At 42.0% G+C, this 19,329-nt stretch overlaps 1 protein-coding gene across 1 annotated transcript in view; it reads right to left on the bottom strand.

Annotated features, from left to right (window-relative positions):
- Positions 1–92: 92 nt before the first annotated feature.
- LOC117558053 (voltage-dependent L-type calcium channel subunit alpha-1F-like) overlaps positions 93–19,329 on the bottom strand; it is a gene marked incomplete at its 5' end in the record, with an annotated part of 40,496 nt that continues 21,259 nt past the window's right edge. The window contains 22 exon segments of the mRNA XM_034234014.1: positions 93–2,088; positions 2,892–2,992; positions 3,515–3,577; positions 3,736–3,937; positions 4,421–4,533; positions 4,689–4,825; positions 5,129–5,236; positions 5,361–5,583; positions 5,801–5,858; positions 6,221–6,358; positions 6,447–6,577; positions 6,691–6,792; positions 7,244–7,346; positions 7,813–7,909; positions 8,006–8,133; positions 8,387–8,546; positions 9,035–9,126; positions 10,613–10,678; positions 10,789–10,917; positions 12,691–12,774; positions 12,980–13,090; positions 13,703–13,861. Of these exon segments, the coding sequence (XP_034089905.1) occupies positions 1,825–2,088; positions 2,892–2,992; positions 3,515–3,577; positions 3,736–3,937; positions 4,421–4,533; positions 4,689–4,825; positions 5,129–5,236; positions 5,361–5,583; positions 5,801–5,858; positions 6,221–6,358; positions 6,447–6,577; positions 6,691–6,792; positions 7,244–7,346; positions 7,813–7,909; positions 8,006–8,133; positions 8,387–8,546; positions 9,035–9,126; positions 10,613–10,678; positions 10,789–10,917; positions 12,691–12,774; positions 12,980–13,090; positions 13,703–13,861 (2,769 nt within the window).

Genomic DNA, 19,329 nt, shown 5'->3' with positions numbered 1-19,329 from the left:
CTAATACTATACTTGCAAAATACAAGGTGTCCAATTTTCAGCTGTTTCACAGACTTAACAACAAATTTTAAAAAAAACATTGAGGAGACAAATCTTTTTTCAGTCTTTATTTGAGGTAAATGAGGGTTCAGACAGAGCTGTTTCTCAGGCTGAACGCGGCATCTGCAGATGTATTTTGGGGTAATCCAGGCGTTGTATTAAAAAACCCATAACTGGAAACTCTCCGAACTGTTGGAAAGAAAAGCTAAAAGATGACGGAAACACGAAGATCCAGACAAGACATAAACAACACCGGACTGTCTGCCGTCCAGAATTAAAACAAACAAACAAAAAAAACATTCAGTTCTCTCTGTTAGAATAAAAAGTATCAAACATTTAAAAAAGAAAATCTGAACACACTGAACAAACACTCTCCTCTGCGATAAAAAAACAACAAAGAGAAAAGTATTTTACAGTTCATCGTCTGAACGCCTTCATTTATGAGAATAAAAATACACATTAATAAAATATGAGAAATATATTCCTCCACACACCGCTCTACGAGTCACAGAGCAGGCAGTTCAACACGTTTTACAGCATTTAAATACATCAGAGATCCTGATATAAAAACTCACATCTGAACGATAGAAGCTCAGCTGACAGAATCACGCTGAACACCTGTGCATTCATTCACACTGTTCACTGTTGACGTTCATCCTTATTTTAAATTAGAAAGTGTCTTGTCACTCATATTTCACTATTATAATATCTCACTATTATTCACAATATTTCAGGATTAGACTTCAGATAGGCCAATACTACGAGTTTTTCTTTGGACATGTATACAGCGCATTCAGAATATGTATTTCGATTGGGGTTTTTACAGCAATAACAGATACACTGCCAGCACACAGTTTTGCAAAATGGTAACAAGGGTATACCATGGGAGAAACATGGCTGCAGTTGAAAAAATAGGTAAATAAAATGTATTTAAAGGGGCTACACATGGGGCATTTGAATTGGAGTAAGCCAGGTTGCATGTAAACGTGGAAAATGTGTCAAGCCATGTAAACAGTTCATCATGTAGAGCTCATAGTCTAATGATTAAACGCTCCTCAATGCAACCCCAATTTGTTTCAAGACCATTTGTACCATGACTTTAGACAATGACATCTCCTCAGTGGCTGATTTGTACCAAATGTAAACTCCATTTGATTCGTCCAACTCACTTCATTCTTTTGCAATTAAAGCCTTAAAAATAGCCATTCCCTTACAGTGCTAGTTTGAATCACAGATATAGGGCCCTGGGAGCATAGCTGATCTCCTGCCAGTCCACTGCTTATGTTAACACTAATCAAATCATCACAGTTTGTCTGCAAAATGTCACAACACAACCCAACACTGCTGAGTGAGTGACTTAATATATAGCGTTTATTATAGTGCTGTTCTTTGAGGCAGAGGAGGCAGTTTCAAGCTAATCAGTTGCGGCACAATGCTAATCTTTCTTTAGCTGGCTGACAGTAACGGTGATTACTTTTCGGGAATTATAAATAATAACACAACAACACAACTTGTCAAACAATGCATTGTGGGTAAAGTGTGATTCTGTGCAGCCAAGCGACGTTCATAGCGTTACCAAACGAGATACGTCTTTATGGCGGCACAACAGCGCTGAGTCACTCTCTGCTGGCGGCCATCTTCCATCATTTTTCTCACAAATCTCAGCATTAAATGTCCATTAAACTCCGCCCTCTTCTATCTTCTTTAACCTGATTGGTCAAATGTCCTGCCAATCTCTGACGCCTTTCGCAGTCTTTTTTCTGATTGGTCCAGAGCGTCAGCCCGTCAAAACGATGTCACGCAGGTCATCTCGTCAGCTAGCTCGTCCTCCTCGCGGCCCGTCCTGATTGGCTCCTCGTCGCTGTAGAGCATGGCTGGGTCCGTGGCGGCGTTAGCGAGGAGAGACGGGTTCCCCGAGCCGAGCAGATCGCTGGCGGCCGACTCCATTTCGTCAACCGTCATGTGACACGCGTCGGCGATCTCCCGCTTTGCAAACGCGACAAACTTCGGATCCCGAGCGTAAAGACCGAGACCCTCGGAGATCAGAACCTGCAGAGAGCAGAGCAAAGAATCAGTAAGAAAGTTTGATTTTACTGATCAATATGTACAATTTGGACATACTTTGGACCCGTACTTGCTCTAAGACATGTATCTATATTTACTCGTAATTGTCTTCACTTATATCTGTATTTATGTACACCAGTGGTTGGAAGTGCATATACTCGAGTATTATACTTAATGAGTGCAGAATGAGTACTTTTTGTACTTTGAGTATTTTGTGATGCTGATACTTTTGTACTTTTACTGAAGTAACATTTTGAAATTAAGACATAGGATTTGTACTTTTACTTAAGTAAAGGTTGTAAGTACTTATTCCAACAGTGATGTACACCAGTGGCGGATTTAGGATTGTAGAATCCGGGGTTTAGCCAGAATTTTGAAGTTGTTGGGGGGGGGGGGGCTAACTGTGAACTCGCCGGAGCCTCGCAGCGGGGCTACTGCGGAGCGCATAAAGCAGACTCTTCACGCTAACGAAGGATCACTTCTTCTTCAGGGCAGGGAAGGCTACGTAGTACGCAGGCGACTGTCCCGCAGCTGCTGCCACTCTGTTGGACTCTGGTACTGCACATTACTCACGAGACGTTTAAAAAAAAAAAATACTTGCTTTAAGTGAAACATTCTGAGCTTTTCAGAAAACATCCGGAGCTTGAGCCCAAGTAGCCACCCCCCTAGCGCCGCCACTGATGTACTCTCATCTACTGTTACCATTCATATCCTGTGTTTCACTCTTATTGCTGTTGCTGCTAAATGTGCCTGCAGCTAATATTATCTTAATATCATCGTTTCCTCACCGCCTCCACCAGACTGTCGGCTGATCCTCGTTTCTCGGTGAGTTGAGCGCCGAGTTGTGAAGGAACTCTGAGGGTGGTGTACGCTCGGTACGGTGGAGGAGCTGCAACAACATGTCAAACATTCAAATACACGATAAAGAGACATACTCATAATTGTGTGTGAGAATTGTTTCCATTTTTAACTCCAGCATAGACCGACACATATATCCCACTAGTCATGACCCCGGCCCTTTTTGAGGGACAAAAAATAGATTCAATTAATGGATATCAATACAATTTCATGTGTCTCTTGTTTCTTGTTTGTTTCACAGTGCTACTATCGAGCGCTGTCCTCTGTCTCCCATTTACCCTGATTTATCGTACATTTTGCTCTATACATGCATCATGTACAGAATAAACACCATGTTGTATAAAAGAAGATTCTCAAGTAGTAGTTGAGACAATAAACTTGTCAGAAAATTGTTCACTGAGTTAATAAATCAATTTAGAACTAGGGTTATTTTCTCATAGACTTCTATAGAATCGCACTTCTTTGTGGAGTTGCCCCCTGCTGGCCATTAGAAAGCATGCAGGTGTCGATGCCAGTTTGCTCTATGTGTGTTAGTTGTATCCATCCTTCCTACCTGATGTCCCTGCAGGGCCACCGTACCAGGCCGGTCTGGGTGTTGCACCAGTGATATTGACACCTGTGGATAAAGGAAAGCAACAAAAGTGAACTTATTACTTTGAGGTTTCTTATCTTGATGACATTTGTAGTTTTTAATTAATGTTATCATCCAGTTTACTGTTACTTTACCAAGTGTTAGCTAAAGTGTTAGCACGTTCTAAGTTAGAGTCTCCTCACCTCTTCCTGCTCCTCCCTTCTTTCCCTCTCCTCCTCCCCCTCCTACTCCTCCTCCCCACGGTGGGCTTCCTTCCTCCTCCACCAGGATGAGAGGAGCGTAGAGTAGGCGTCCGCGGCGAGGACACGGGTTCGCCCAGGATGCTGAAGACGCCACTGATGAGCGCCCGGAGGATTGACGGGACTCGTAATTGTTGACGTTGTGCTGAGGAAGAACAGAATGGAGATGAGGGTTACACCAGATTATTTAGCCCCATGGTCGCAAACGTAAAAGTCCATATATCTTCCAACCAGTCTGACACTAAAAGGCCCATGTGAGATACACAAATCAGGAGGAAAATAACTTTATTAAAGACCAATTTTTCTGATTTGTCCGTCTCAGAAACATACTCTTCTTCTGTGTTACAGTGAGTCCAACTCTTTCACAATTTGAAGCGAACATCAACTTACATTTGGAAATGAGTTGGCTAAAATGTTTTAATGAAGCTTAACATGTTTGCTATCTGTGTAAATATATCTAACGTTGGTAAAGAAATATATAAATATATTTGACCACGCCCATGTAGGAGACGGGAAGTATACCATTTCTTACCAATGTCGCAGATTCTATTGTGCTTTTTTATAGAATTGTTTTGTTACACTTTACTTATAAGAGGGGTACAGGTGTGTGTGTGTGTGTGTGTGTTACCTGTGCACGTGCACGGCGTGGAGGGGAGGTGGGGTGATACGTGCCGGGGATCGGCAGGTCGTCGCTGCTGCCCTGCCTCCTCAGACACTGGATGTTAAAAGAAGGCTTACGACCTGACAGACGACAAACAGACAAACAATGTAAAATGATATCTTAAACAATACTTGAATCTCATGTAAAATACTCTAATCTCAATCTATAATTTTATTTTAGTTAATCCCCTTTAATCTTATTAACTGATGATATAATAAATATAGTGAATTTACACCTGTGGGCGTGGCAGGAAGTAGTCGTCTCCGGGTCGTCCTCCGAACGTCGTTGTATCCGTTACCATAGCTACTGTCGGGGTAGGGGGCGTGGCCATCATAGTGTTCTCTGTAGAGAGGATACTCATCAGGGTAAGGTCTGCAAGGACACACACACACAAATGTGTGTAACACATCTGTAACAACTAACAATTAATCTGGATAAACACGTGTATGCCAGTCTACTTGAATTCTTTTTTTTAAAGGAAATAAAAAAATGCCTATCCCAGTTTTTCAAAGTCTAAGGTAATGTCTTTACATTTCTTGTAATGCCCAACTGAAAGATATTCAATGTATTATTGTATAAATCAGAGAAAACCCTCATATCCCACTTTTTGAGAGACTGGAAAACTATAAGAAATCCAATATTAAAATTCTGATTCGTTTTTTGATCTGCGTTTACCTGTCTCTGGAGGTGATGCTGTCGTTGTCCTCCTCTCTGCTGTAGTATCCTTGCTCTCCGTACCCCTCCATGTCTCCGTTCCTCCAGTACCGGTCCCTTGAGTCCCTCCTGCAGAAAGAAGAACTGTGATTGGCCGGTACACCTGTCACCTGACAAGCAGCCTATAGCACCTTGTTTAATAAAAAAAAACTCCTGTTGTGTTAAACTATGTTTTGTTTTCACTCTGCAGTACCTCATGGGTTTGTGATACGAGGGTCTCTTGTGGCCGTGGTCCACCAGGCCGTTCTTCGCTGACGGGCGGCGATGATGGTGCTGATTGAACGACGACCTCGCGTTGTCTCCACGCCGAAGATGTTCGTCGTGTTCGTTTCCATTTGGCATCTTAGTGAGAGAACCGACCCGATGGACCAGACCTCCGTTAGACACGCCGCCTTCTCCGACCACACCACCAGGACCTGTAGGACAAGCAACACAAAGTCTTGTAAAAAAATGTTTTAAAGGCTGGTTTTACAGTAAAGAATCTGCCACTATTAGTTATTGAATAAATTAGTAGGTTGACTTAAAATGATTATAATTTTTTGTATGACAATATGTATGTGTATATATATATATATATATATATATATATATATATATATATATATGTATAGAATATGTTTTTGTTTTATTTACCAGTGGGTGTGAGTAGGGAGCCTCGTCGATCTTTCTCTGGTCCCAAACCATTCTCACCCTGTAGGGACAGAGACAGATCAGCTGTTTACTACAGACAGACAGACAGACAGACAGACAGACAGACAGACAGACAGACAGACAGACAGACACACAGACAGACACACAGACAGACAGACAGAAAGACAGACAGACACACAGACAGACAGACACACAGACAGACAGACAGACAGACAGACAGACAGACAGACAGACAGACAGACAGAAAGACAGACCGACACACAGACAGACAGACAGACAGAGAGAGACACAGACAGACAGACAGACATACAGACAGACAGACAGACACACAGACAGACACACAGACATACAGACAGACAGACAGACAGACAGACAGACAGACAGACAGACAGACAGACAGACCTTATATTCTGCGTTCTCCTGGGTCTCCTCCTCGTCCTCCATCATGTTTTCGTCGTCTTCGTCCATGTCATCGTTCAGAGCCAGACGCATCTCCGGACCCAGATCCTGCAGGGTCTTCAGACCGGCCTTACACAGCTGCTAACACACACAGAAAACACACACTCCATTACAGTAAAAAATAAACGCACAATTACAGAAAGACACACACAGGTACAGGCAGACAGACCTGAACAGCAGACGGGTTTGAGGCGTCGGCCTCTGCAGCCAGATCTCCTTGCTCTTTCCTTTTTCTGAACTTCCGGAAGTAATCCTGAATCAGGAAGGTTGCGTAAAACTTCCCGACGGTCACTTCCTCTTCTGCAGGACAACACAGAGCTCAGTCAGCAATAGTATCAGCATGGTTTATTAGAGTATCAGTCGTGTTTGTGGTATAGTTACTTGTGTTGTAGGGTTTTCAGTTGTTTTATTACCTTCATGTGGCGGTATAACTTCGTCCAGTAGTTTTGGTTTCATCTTCTTCCAGATCTTCCTGATGATTGCCCTCAGCTCCTCGTTCTCCTGGTCAGGGTTACCTAGATAGAGAGATACATCATAATAATGTTGCGTTCATGTCCTATTAGAGTTATCGTAATTACAGGTTTCCAACTTGTAAGCTGTGTTCATGTCAACAGCTTAGTTTTGTTTATGAAGCTGGGATATTTCCAACTTGGTGCTGAATAATACAGATGTGTCCAAAGAAACCTAAAGGCATCAGTCACTTCAGCTTAATACCATCCCTTAATGTAATTCAATATATATTCAATGAAGTGGTGTTATACTAAAAACTACCAAAAACAGTTTACTCTTAATAATCATTTAAGATTTTTGATTTAAAACTAATAGACTTACTAATTTAATCTGATGAAGCACATTCATTTGAATTGAAAATGTGTTTATGTATCGGGTGATGACGTCATTAAATATGATGAAAGATATTTGAAAAACCGCAACAGAAGTTAAAATGAGAAAAAACAGATCAGATACCTTCAGTTTTGATTTTGAGGGCAGTGCGAACCAGAGCGAAGAGCGTGGCATTGAAGGTCACCATCCCGTCAGCGTTAAGAGGCATGTTCATCGCTACGAGACGCTGAGGGAAAAAGAAGAATAGAAGGACAGGTTATTTATATGTGACAGATGGGTGTACAAATATTATTGCGAGAGTTTTGTCGCCTGATGTGACAAAAGAAGAGGATCCACATTAGACCCCTGTGGGACACCTTATCACTTATCATTAGGCTTCAAACATCAGCCACTTCACAAATGTTTTATATTTTGTAATTATTCTCACATAAGACTTTAATTTGGACGTGTTGCATCGACTGGCATGGACTTTAATTTAGAAGAATAATGGGATTTATCATTATAAGGACACAGTTACGAACAATTCTGCGGTTCAGGAACACTTCATGAATCTGATATAGACTTTTCTTAAAAACATTAGATGATAAACTTAGAAAGATATTGGTGTATGAGGCCCATTGTTCCTACATTACATCCATCCAGTCCAACTTGTTTAATACACAAACTACAGTATAGAGTGCAGTATATTTTACCTTGCAAGCCACTCTGTGAGGACAGAGTTTCCCAAAACCCAGAGGAGGCTGAATCCTCCTGAGCAGAGCAACGACGTCCAGGTGTTTTATACGGCCCCTGAGGAAAGAAAATACATTTTGAATGATAAAGAAGACACTAACTCCAACATGTGCTAAGCAAGGCTAACATGTTGAACCCTGAAAACAAACATACTTGGCCTCTGGATCGTATTCGGACCAGATCCTCTTGAACTCGTCCAGGTGATGGGGTCCCAGAATCGACCAATCACGTGTCAGATAGTCAAAGTTGTCCATGATGACGGCGACAAACAAGTTGATGATCTTAAAGAGACATATACAGTCAGTGTGTGTTAATACAGCTACATTACCACATTGTTGTTCTGAAATACTGTGTGTGTGTGTGTGTGTGTGTGTGTGTGTGTGTGTGTGTGTGTGTGTGTGTGTGTGTGTGTGTGTGTGTGTGTGTGTGTGTGTGTGTGTGTGTGTGTGTGTGTGTGTGTGTGTGTGTGTGTGTGTGTGTGTGTGTGTGTGTGTGTGTGTGTGTGTGTGTGTGTGTGTGTGTGTGTGTACTAACCAGGAAAGCACACAGCATGAAGAAGCTGATGAAATAAACGATGGCGAAGGAGCTGCCGCAGCTGAACTCTTCTCCTGGTTCGAAGTCTGACTCGGGGTCACAGCGTTTACCTGGAAGACTGGCCAGCATGATCTCCTGCCACGCCTCACCTGTGGCACATCTACACACACACACACACACACACACACACACACACACACACACACACACACACACACACACACACACACACACACACACACACACACAGGTAAAAATACCCATATTTTTGTAGTTAAATATCAAAAAAATAGTTATCATTGAACAGAATACTTCATGAAGTTCTGAGATAGATTGGAAATATAACTCAGAGCAGCAGGTATGGATAACGTTAGACTACATTTCCCACAATGCAACTGGAAGATGAGTTTAGTTTTCACAATCACATCTCGGAAAGAATATTTTGCCCACTGACAACAGAACATTGATAATGTAATTATGATCTGAGTCTGTCCAGAGCTGTAAGAGGACATTAGAGATCAGCGAGTTCATGTTTTCAGTGTTATAGAAAGAGGAGGAGGAGGAGGAGGAGGAGGAGGAGGAGGAGGAGGAGGAGGAGGAGGAGGAGGAGGAGGAGGAGGAGGAGGAGGAGGAGGAGGAATATCTGACCTGAAGAGGAGGAGAACAGCCTGAGGAAACGTCTGGAAGTTGTTGTTTCTGTTGATCTGAGTGTAATCTTGCATCGCTACCTTCCCGAACGTCTGTCAGACAAAGAGACAGCGTAAAAAAGTTAGAGAATCAACTGCAGCTCGTGTATAATTTCAAACTCAGTCTCGTTAAAACCGAAGGGCTCAGTAAGTATAGAAGTGAGCCAAGTATTTACATATGAGCTGTTCATAAACTGCAGGAAGCTCCATCACATAGATAAACTAGCTTAGTGCCAAAACTAGCCTGATGAAATCTTAGAGACATCAACACTTTGTGAAATAATCTCCCCTAAAACGTTTTGTTTTTTTCAATATATATATATTTTTCAGAAATTACAAGTTGAGACCATACCAAAACATTAAGGATAAAACATAATAAAACCCACAAAACAATAATAACAACAACAAAAACAAACAGCAGCAGTAGCAACTCACTCAACAGTGGGTACTTATTATTTTATATTTACGCCCACGGTTATAAAACGTATTTCAAATGTTTTTTAAAGGGGACCTATCATGCAAAATGCACTTTTTGATGTCTTTTATACACAAACATGTGTCCCCGGTGTGTCAGGGAACTCACGCAGCGTCAGAAAATAAAACCCTCTCTCTTTTCCTCCGTACCCAAATCTCTAAAAACGGGGCAACAACGGAGCTGATCCAGATTTGCGTCCGATATGACGTAATATCTGAAATGTGGATCCACGGCCCAATCAGAAACGTTTCTATCAGAAACAATGCCCGACTGTTTTGGACGTAATATGGTCGGTGTTTACATTAGCATCGCTAACACTCAGAGCTAACCTGTACTGGAGAGCATGTGTGTGAAGAAGCAGGAAGTAAAAAGGAACTCACCTTGTGGTATAACCGGCAAGAGAGAAAGCCTTTGAGCTCCAGACTGTTTCAGAGAGAATCCTTGATAATCCATGATATGGCGTTTCATCACGGCAGCATTTAGTTTAGACAGTAGCTGCCGGGTCCCGCATGAGCTCAGACCCCTCCTTTTTTGTTTTGTATCTATTTTTTTAAAGCTTTATACCCAAAATCAGCACTTTTGAAACAGGAAGTGAAATAGAGGGATATGAGGCGTGGCTAGAATGGGTGATCTGTTTGGTATTTTGAGCAAAACACTTCATAGACATGTTTTTTATATATTTTTATATATCTGAGACCTATGCTATTGCCTACAAATAGCATGATAGGTGACTTTAAATAATAATTACTTTTCCTTAATTTTTTGTATCTGAATTCACAAGATAGTTGAACTAAACGCTCATTTTTAGATATTTCTGAGATCTGGCAGCAACTCTTCGTTTCATGTTTACCAGTGTTCAGAAATAATTACTTTTTGACATGAAAACATAAACCCATAATAGTTTTTTAATCAATTTTCTAGAAGCCACAAAATGTTGTTTTCCTCTTAATGAGCTGTACAATGTTGGTAAAACAACTCCAAACTGGAACTACTCTCAATGAGAAGTCATGGCTCTTGATGTGTTTTTGATGAGAGCGCCCCCTGCAGGATCCCCTCTGAACTCACCTGCATACCGACGACAGCGTATATGAAGAAAATCAAGGCGATGAGTAGAGCGACGTACGGCAAAGCCTGAAGAAGGTAGAAGAGGGAAACAAGTTAAACTGCTCTCTGCCACTGTGCCCTAAAGCAAGGCAGCTTCCTGTTAGCCCGCCCCCTTGACATTGGCTCCGCCTCCTGACCTGCAGTGATTTGATGAAGGTCCACAGCAGCGTCCGGATTCCTTCGCCTTTACTCAGCAGTTTGACCAATCGCATGACTCGAAACAGGCGGAAGAAGGTGATCGACACCCGAGAGCTGTCCTCCCCACTCTGAGGGGGAGACGAGAGGGAGGGAGAGAGGGGGAAGGTTATTGTTATTCTCTCATTATTATTATTATTATACACCTGCCTCAGTGGACTAAAATTGAGTTATTATCAATGTATTAACGTCAAAACAACAGCATGATTGAGAGCACAAAGACTAAGTCCTTCCTCTCAGTAAACAGCAGAGGGCAGCATGCTCCATTCAATGTAACCACCTAAGATATGATAACCCAGGGGTCTGCAACCTTTTTGACCCAAAGAGCCATTTTGCCCCCTTTTCCACCAATTGTTTTTGTCTGGAGCAGCAACACATATTTGATAGCTTGATAGCTTATAAAGTTGTATATATTGTTACATCATAGAAACAAATTACAGTTTTTTTGCATTTATTATTTATTACATTATATAAAACTGTTTACCTCTAATAATAAACAAAGAACTCTTATAAGGAGAATTAAAAAAACAGACCAACTTTAAAATAAATCCATACAGCACTTGGGGAGTCCTCTAATAATAATAATAATAAAGGATATTTATATAGCGCCTTTTAAGGGACCCAAAACAAACAGACAATCAACGGGAAAACCAAAGAAATAAATAAAGGAAGCCGGGGGACCAGAAAAGGGCTAGGGCCCGAAGGCCAGGGTGAACAGGTGTGTTTTTAGTGATGATTTGAAGATGTCCAGGGAGGCAGCATTACGGATCTCGGCAGGAAGTGCATTCCAGAGGGTGGGGGCCGCAACACTGAATGCCCTGTCACCAACAGTACGGAGGCGAGAGCGGGGGATGGAGAGCAGGCCCGTGTCTGAGGACCGCAGACTCCGAGAAGGGGTGTAGGGATGGAGGAGGTCCGATAAGTACTGGGGGGCGAGGGTATGGAGGGACTTGTACGTGAGGAGGAGTGTTTTGTATTGAATCCGGGACTTGACCGGCAGCCAATGTAGGTGGATGAGGGTGATATGGTGCCATGGCTTGGTGCGGGTGAGAAGCCTGGCGGCAGAGTTCTGGACGTATTGGAGCCTGGCCAGGGTTTTGCTGGGAACCCCGGACAGGACTCCATTGCAATAGTCCAGACGGGATATAATGAAGGCGTGTACCAGGGTTTCTGCCACAGAGTCAGAGAGTGAAGGCCTCTGCACATTTGAAGAAAATGAATACAATTAAAATGGGCCCACTTTGAAATAAATAAAACATAGCTGCACCCTAAAAAGAGTTAACTGATTGAATTATGACTGAAGATCGCCAGCTGTGTTCCTCTCCCGGGTTGTTCCTCGATATGTAAAGGCTGCATCACCTTTGACAACTTCTCTCCACATATCAAACATAGCGGTAAGCCAGCATCGTTTGCTGTGAAAGCAGATAACTCTAACCACGCAGAAACCCTCTGTGTTCCTCCGATCATCGAGCCGGGGGTCAGGTTATTCACCTGCAAAAAAAGGCGCTGGCGCGGGACCGTAGCAGGATGTGACGCATATTTTAGTTGACCTAATTAAAACCGTTTTGTTTTTTATTTATGTGTCACAGTATCACCTCAAAATACAAGATATGAAACATTTTCAACCATGCAACAAAATATAAATAGTCCTACAAACATTTTGGTTTTATTTCCTTCTTATTTTTGTCTAAGCTCAAGGGAGCCAGAGCAGAGGGCTTAAAGAGCCGAGAGCCGCGGGTTGCCGACCCCTCTGATAACCTCTGCTGAAGTACTAAATGACCAAACTCAATGTTATGGTTTTACCTGATGGCGGAAAATAATTAAAGTTGTGTTTGAGTACTCACACTGAACTCAGTAACTACGATGTCGACGACGCTGCCGACCACGATCAGAGCATCGAATGAGTTCCAGGCGTCCATAAAGTAATGCTGCAAAAATAAAGTATTAAATGAAGTAAATGAGGAGAAAATAATAAATACACCTAAGTAATTAAAGTAATGAATACATTCAATTAAGCATTCAATTAAGCAATAAATAAGTGAGTTAGAATTACAAGTAAGAACTAATAATAATGAAGTACTAATTAAAGTAAATATATCAGGCTTTCTTCCCAGGGGCGTTTGTTTTGCTCACCCTGAGTCTGAGAGCCAGCAGCTTCAGCAGCATCTCCACAGTGAAGAGACCCGTGAACACCATGTTCAGGATGTCCATGATGTGGCTGAAGTTTTTAGACTGCTCATAGTGCTAAGGGACACACACACAAACACACCACACACACACACACACACACACACACACACACACACACACACACACACACACACACACACACACACACACACACACACACACACACACACACACACACACACACACACACACACACACACACACACACATATTTAAAATACAATAAACACAAGGCAGTTAAATGCAACAAGGATCCATAACCTTTATTACTTCTTCAATGTCTTTACATAAAGGGTTCACAGTCACAGTCAACAGAACAGAATGAGTTTAGTTTTATCTAATACATTTATTGTGCAGCTTGAAAGACCACTAATTCTGTACATTTGAACGTATTTAGGTTTATGAAAAATAAAATATGTTGGTTGGTTTGTGATAAACAACAGTTTTGTGCAATTTTATAATGAACTTCACATACAAGTTTTACATGTGGTTTCTTGCGTTGTTTGTACAGTATAAGTAGGTGTGTGTGTGTGTGTGTGTGTGTGTGTGTGTGTGTGTGTGTGTGTGGTGTGGTGTGTGTGTGTGTGTGTGTGTGTAGGTGTGTGTAGGTGTGTGTAGGTGTGTGTGTGTGTGTGTGTTGTGTGTGTGTGGTGTGTGTGTGTTTACCTGGACAGCCAGAGTGACGGTGTTGAGCAGGATGAGGAGGAACATGACGTACTCGAAGACGGAGGAGTTGATGATGGACCAGAACTTGTACTGGACCGGGTTCTTGGGGATGTAGAGCTTCAGCGGCTGGGCCTTCAGAGCGTACTGCACACACTGACGCTGCACACGGAGGACAGGGGACAAAATACATGTTTTAAAAGTCCCCTATTATACTGTTTTTCATCAACAGGTCTCAGATATATACAGAACCTGTCTCTGATTGGCAGATCATTGCAGCATTACCCATAATCCCCTCTGTTTCAGCCCTGTTTCCAAAGTGCTGATTCTCTGTCTGTTACTTTAGATGAAAATAAGGAGCCCCTCCCCACGCCCCTCTGAGAGACATTTGGTTACAAGAAACTCAATGGTGCTCTAGGAGGAGATTCAGGTGATAAGGGGGGGGGGGGGGTTACCTTGGTTGCTGATTGGCTAATGGTTACACAAGACAACACATCGTTATGACATCATAAAGTGGCCAAAATCTGATCAGCTCATTTTCAGACAGGTTTTTATAGAAATGGATCAAAAAGAGAGAGAATCTTTGGTTCCTGAAACTTTCAGAGTCTCTTTACACAGAGGGGACACATGTTGATGTAGAAGAAGACATGAAGAAGAGGGGGACACATGTTGATGAAGAAGAGAAATGAAGAAGAGGGGGACACATGTTGATGTAGAAGAGACATGAAGAAGAGGGGACACATGTTGATGTAGAAGAGACGGTGAAGAAGAGGGGGATACATGTTGATGTAGAAGAGACATGAAGAAGAGGGGACACATGTGATGGTAGAGGAGACATGAAGAAGAGGGGACACATGTTGATGTAGAAGAGACATGGAGAAGAAGAGGGGACACATGTTGATGTAGAAGAGACATGAAGAAGAGGAGACACATGTTGATGTAGAAGAGACATGGAGAAGAGGGGACACATGTTGATGTAGAAGAGACATGAGGAAGAGGGGACACATGTTGATGTAGAAGAGACATGAAGAAGAGGGGAACACGTGTTGATGTAGAAGAGACATGAAAGAAGATGGGGACACATGTTGATGTAGAAGAGGACAGAAGAAGAGGGGACACATGTTGATGTAGAAGAAGAGACATGAAGAAGAGGGGACACGTGTTTGATGTAGAAGAGACATGAAGAAGAGGGGGACACATGTTGATGTAGAAGAGACATGAAGAAGAGGGGACACATGTTGATGTAGAAGAGACATGAAGAAGAGGGGACACATGTTGTATGTAGAAGAGACATGAAGAAGAGGGGGACACAGTGTTGATGTAGAAGAGACATGAAGAAGAGGGGACACATGTTGATGTAGAAGAGACATGAAGAAGAGGGGACACATGTTGATGTAGAAGAGACATGGAGAAGAGGGGGACACATGTTGATGTAGAAGAGACATGGAGAAGAGGGGACACATGTTGATGTAGAAGAGACATGAAGAAGAGGGGACACATGTTGATGTAGAAGAGACATGAAGAAGAGGGGACACATGTTTGATGTAGAAGAGACATGAAGAAGAGGGGACACATGTTGATGTAGAAGGAGACATGAAGAAGAGGGGACACATGTTGATGTAGAAGAGACATGAAGAAGAGGGGACACATGTTGATGTAAGAAGAGACATGAAAAAGAGGGGACACATGTTAATGTAGAAGAGACATGGAGAAGAGGGGACACATGTTGATGTAGAAGAGACATGGAGAAGAGGGGACATGTTGATGTAGAAGAGACATGGAAGAAGGGGACACATGTTGATGTAGAAGAGACATGAAGAAGAGGAGACACATGTTGATGTAGAAGAGACATGGAAGAGGGGACACATGTTGATGTAGAAGAGACATGAGAAGAGGGGACACATGTTGATGTAGAAGAGACATGAGAAGAGGGGACACATGTTGATGTAGAAGAGACATGAAGAAGAGGGGACACATGTTGATGAAGAAGAGACATGAAGAAGAGGGGACACGTGTTGATGTAGAAGAGACATGAAGAAGAGGGGACACATGTTTGTTGTAGAAGAGACATGAAGAAGAGGGGACACATGTTGATGTGGAAGAGACATGAGAAGAGGGGACACATGTTGATGTGGAAGAGACATGAAGAAGAGGGGACACATTTTGATGTAGAAGAGACATGAAGAAGAGGGGGACACATGTGATGTTAGAAGAGACATGAAGAAGAGGGATTAGACACATGTTGATGTAGAAGAGACATGAAGAAGAGGGGACACATGTTGATGTAGAAGAGACATGAAGAAGAGGGGACACATGTTGATGTAGAAGAGACATGAAGAAGAGGGGACACATGTTGATGTAGAAGAGACATGAAGAAGAGGTGACACATGTTGATGTAGAAGAGACATGAAGAAGAGGGGACACATGTTGATGTAGAAGAGACATGAAGAAGAGGGGACACATGTTGATGTAGAAGAGACATGAAGAAGAGGGGACACATGTTGATGTAGAAGAGACATGAAGAGAGGGGGACACATGTTGATGTAGAAGAGACTGAAGAGAGGGGACACATGTTGATGTAGAAGAGACATGAAGAAGAGGGGACACATGTTGATGTAGAAGAGACATGAAGAAGAGGGGACACATGTTGATGTAGAAGAGACATGAAGAAGAGGGGACACATGTTGATGTAGAAGAGACATGAAGAAGAGGGGACACATGTTGATGTAGAAAGAGACATGAAGAAGAGGGACCACATGTTGATGTAAGAAGAGACATGAAGAAGAGGGGAACACGTGTTGATGTAGAAGAGACATGAAGAAGAGGGGACACATGTTGATGTAAGAAGAGACATGAAGAAGAGGGGACACATGTTGATGTAGAAGAGACATGAAGAAGAGGGGACCGTGTTGATGTAGAAGAGACATGAAAGAAGAGGGGACACATGTTGATGTAGAAGAGACATGAAGAAGAGGAGACACATGTTGATGTAGAAGAGACATGAAGAAGAGGAGACACATGTTGATGTAGAAGAGACATGAAGAATGAGAGGGACACATGTTGATGTAGAAGAGACATGAAGAAGAGGGGACACATGTTGATGTAGAAGAGACATGAAGAAGAGGGGACACATGTTGATGTAGAAGAGACATGAAGAAGAGGGGGACACATGTTGATGTAGAAGAGACATGAAGAAGAGGGGGACACATGTTGTGATGTAGAAGAGACATGTAAGAAGAGGGGACACATGTTGATGTAGAAGAGACATGAAGAAGAGGGGACACATGTTGGAATGTAGAAGAGACATGAAGAAAAGAGGGGACACATGTTGATGTAGAAGAGACATGAAGAAGAAGGGACACATGTTGATGTAGAGAGACATGAAGAAGAGGAGACACATGTTGATGTAGAAGAGACATGAAGAAGAGAGGGACACATGTTGATGTATGAAGAGACATGAAGAAGAGGGACACATGTTGATGTAGAAGGACATGAAGAAGAGGGGACACATGTTGATGTAGAAAGAGACATGAAGAAGAGGGGACCCCCCACCCCCCCATGGGGGTTTATGATGTATAGAGAGACATGAAGCAGAAGGGACACATGTTGCATGTAGAAGAGACATGAAGGAAGAGGAGACACCATGTTGATGCATAGAAGAGAATGAAGAAGAAAGAGGGACACATGTTGATGTAGAAGCAGACATGGGAAAAGAAGTAGGGTGACACATGTTGAATGGAGAAGAGACATGAAGAGAGGAGGGGACAACATGTTGATGTAGAAGAGGACATGAAGAAGAGGGGGACACATGTTTGTGTAAGAGAGACATGAAGAAGAGGGGACACATGTTGATGTAGAAGAGACATGAAGAAGAGGGGACACATGTTGATGTAGAAGAGACATGAAGAAGAGGGGACACATGTTGATTAGAAGAGACATGAAGAAGAGGGGACACATGTTTGATGAAGAAGAGACATGAAGAAGAGGGGGACACATGTTGATGTAGAAGAGACATGAAGAAGAGGGGACACATGTTGATGTAGAAGAGAAATGGAAGAAGAAGGGACACATGTTGATGTAGAAGAGACATGAAGAAGAGGAGACACTATGTGATGTAGAAGAGACATGAAGAAGAGAGGGACACATGTTGATGTAGAAGAGACATGGAAGAAGAGGGGACACCTGTTGATGTAGAAGAGACATGAAGAAGAGGGGACACATGTTGATGTAGAAGAGACATGAAGCAAGAGGGGACACATGTTGATGTAGAAGAGACATGAAGAAGAGGGGACACATGTTGATGTAGAAGAGACATGGAGAAGGAGGGGACACATGTTGATGTAGAAGAGACATAAGAAGAGGGGGACACATTGTTGATGTAGAAGGAGACATGAAGAAAGATGGGACACATGTTGATGAAGAAGAGACATGAAGAAGAGGGGGACAATTGTTAAAGATGCTCAGATCTGCCAATCTTCTAGGTAGTTCATATTTTTCTATAAATAAATGCATTTTTAAATATGAAAAACCTACAAAAACAGCAGTCCATTGAAATGAGAAGGGTTGATCTGAATACAATTAATTCAGAAATGATCAGACAATTAAAGGTGGGTAAGAATGGAGAAACCAGCTCGAGTGCCGCTAGAATTTGAAATACACAGCCGCAAAAAATCTGCCCCTTCCTTCAGACTTCCTCACAGAGCCCCTCCTCCAACACACACGAACGCACACATGACCAATGAGGGCACGAGATAAGTTTGTGCCCAGATGGAAGGCTGACAGGCAGGTAGGCCGTCCAGTTACTTTAGCCGGGCCGGCTCAGATGATTGGTCGAGCTTTTTACAGCGCCACGGCTTCCACAGATGAAATGTTTAATGTATTTATTGTCAAAGCATTTAATATATTCATTGCTATCGGAGCATTCTTCTTAGTCTTAGTCAGTTTATCGAACATGTCAGAAACAAAAACATACAACAATAATATATATATATATATTCTCTTTTTTTCCTTTTTTTTTTTCTCACTCAAATTAATAATTATAACAACAACAAAAATAAATAATAACAAAAACAACAATAATTCTCAGATAGTCTCTGTCATGTTCAACAGGGGCAAGAAGAAGCTTAAAACACTGTTCTGGTCCTCCCCCCTCTAACATGTATTTTTCTTATAAATAAAACATTAGGTCATCGTCATCAGTTAATTTGTTTTTTTACAAAACAATCAGAAATAAATTACTTTTACAATTACAAGAAATAACAAATGGGATTTTACAGGTCCTGTTCATAACCATTAATGATTTGACTCCTAAATAATACTTTCAGTTTAGATATACTTGTACCATATTTCAGTGCATCGTTACAGTTATTCCACAGACTAACACCTTTTGATGAGATGCAATGAAGTTTGGCATTTGTTCGTACGGGTGGTTTTTTGAAAATGCAGTTTCCTCTCAACATGTGCATGCTTTCTCTCCGTGTGAGAAGTCCCTGGATATTATGAGGTAATTGTTGATTTGCGGCTTTGAACATCATTTGAATAGTTTTATAGTCAACCAGGTCTTGTAGTTTTAGTGTGTGTAGTTTGATGAACAATTTATTCGTAGGTTCTCTGTAGGTAGTTTTATGTAT

This window comes from Gymnodraco acuticeps, unplaced genomic scaffold (assembly GCF_902827175.1).
Source record: "Gymnodraco acuticeps unplaced genomic scaffold, fGymAcu1.1, whole genome shotgun sequence".
NCBI classification, from domain to species: domain Eukaryota; kingdom Metazoa; phylum Chordata; class Actinopteri; order Perciformes; family Bathydraconidae; genus Gymnodraco; species Gymnodraco acuticeps.
Note: the sequence above shows the minus strand (reverse complement) of the source record. Positions and strands in the feature narration are given on the sequence as shown.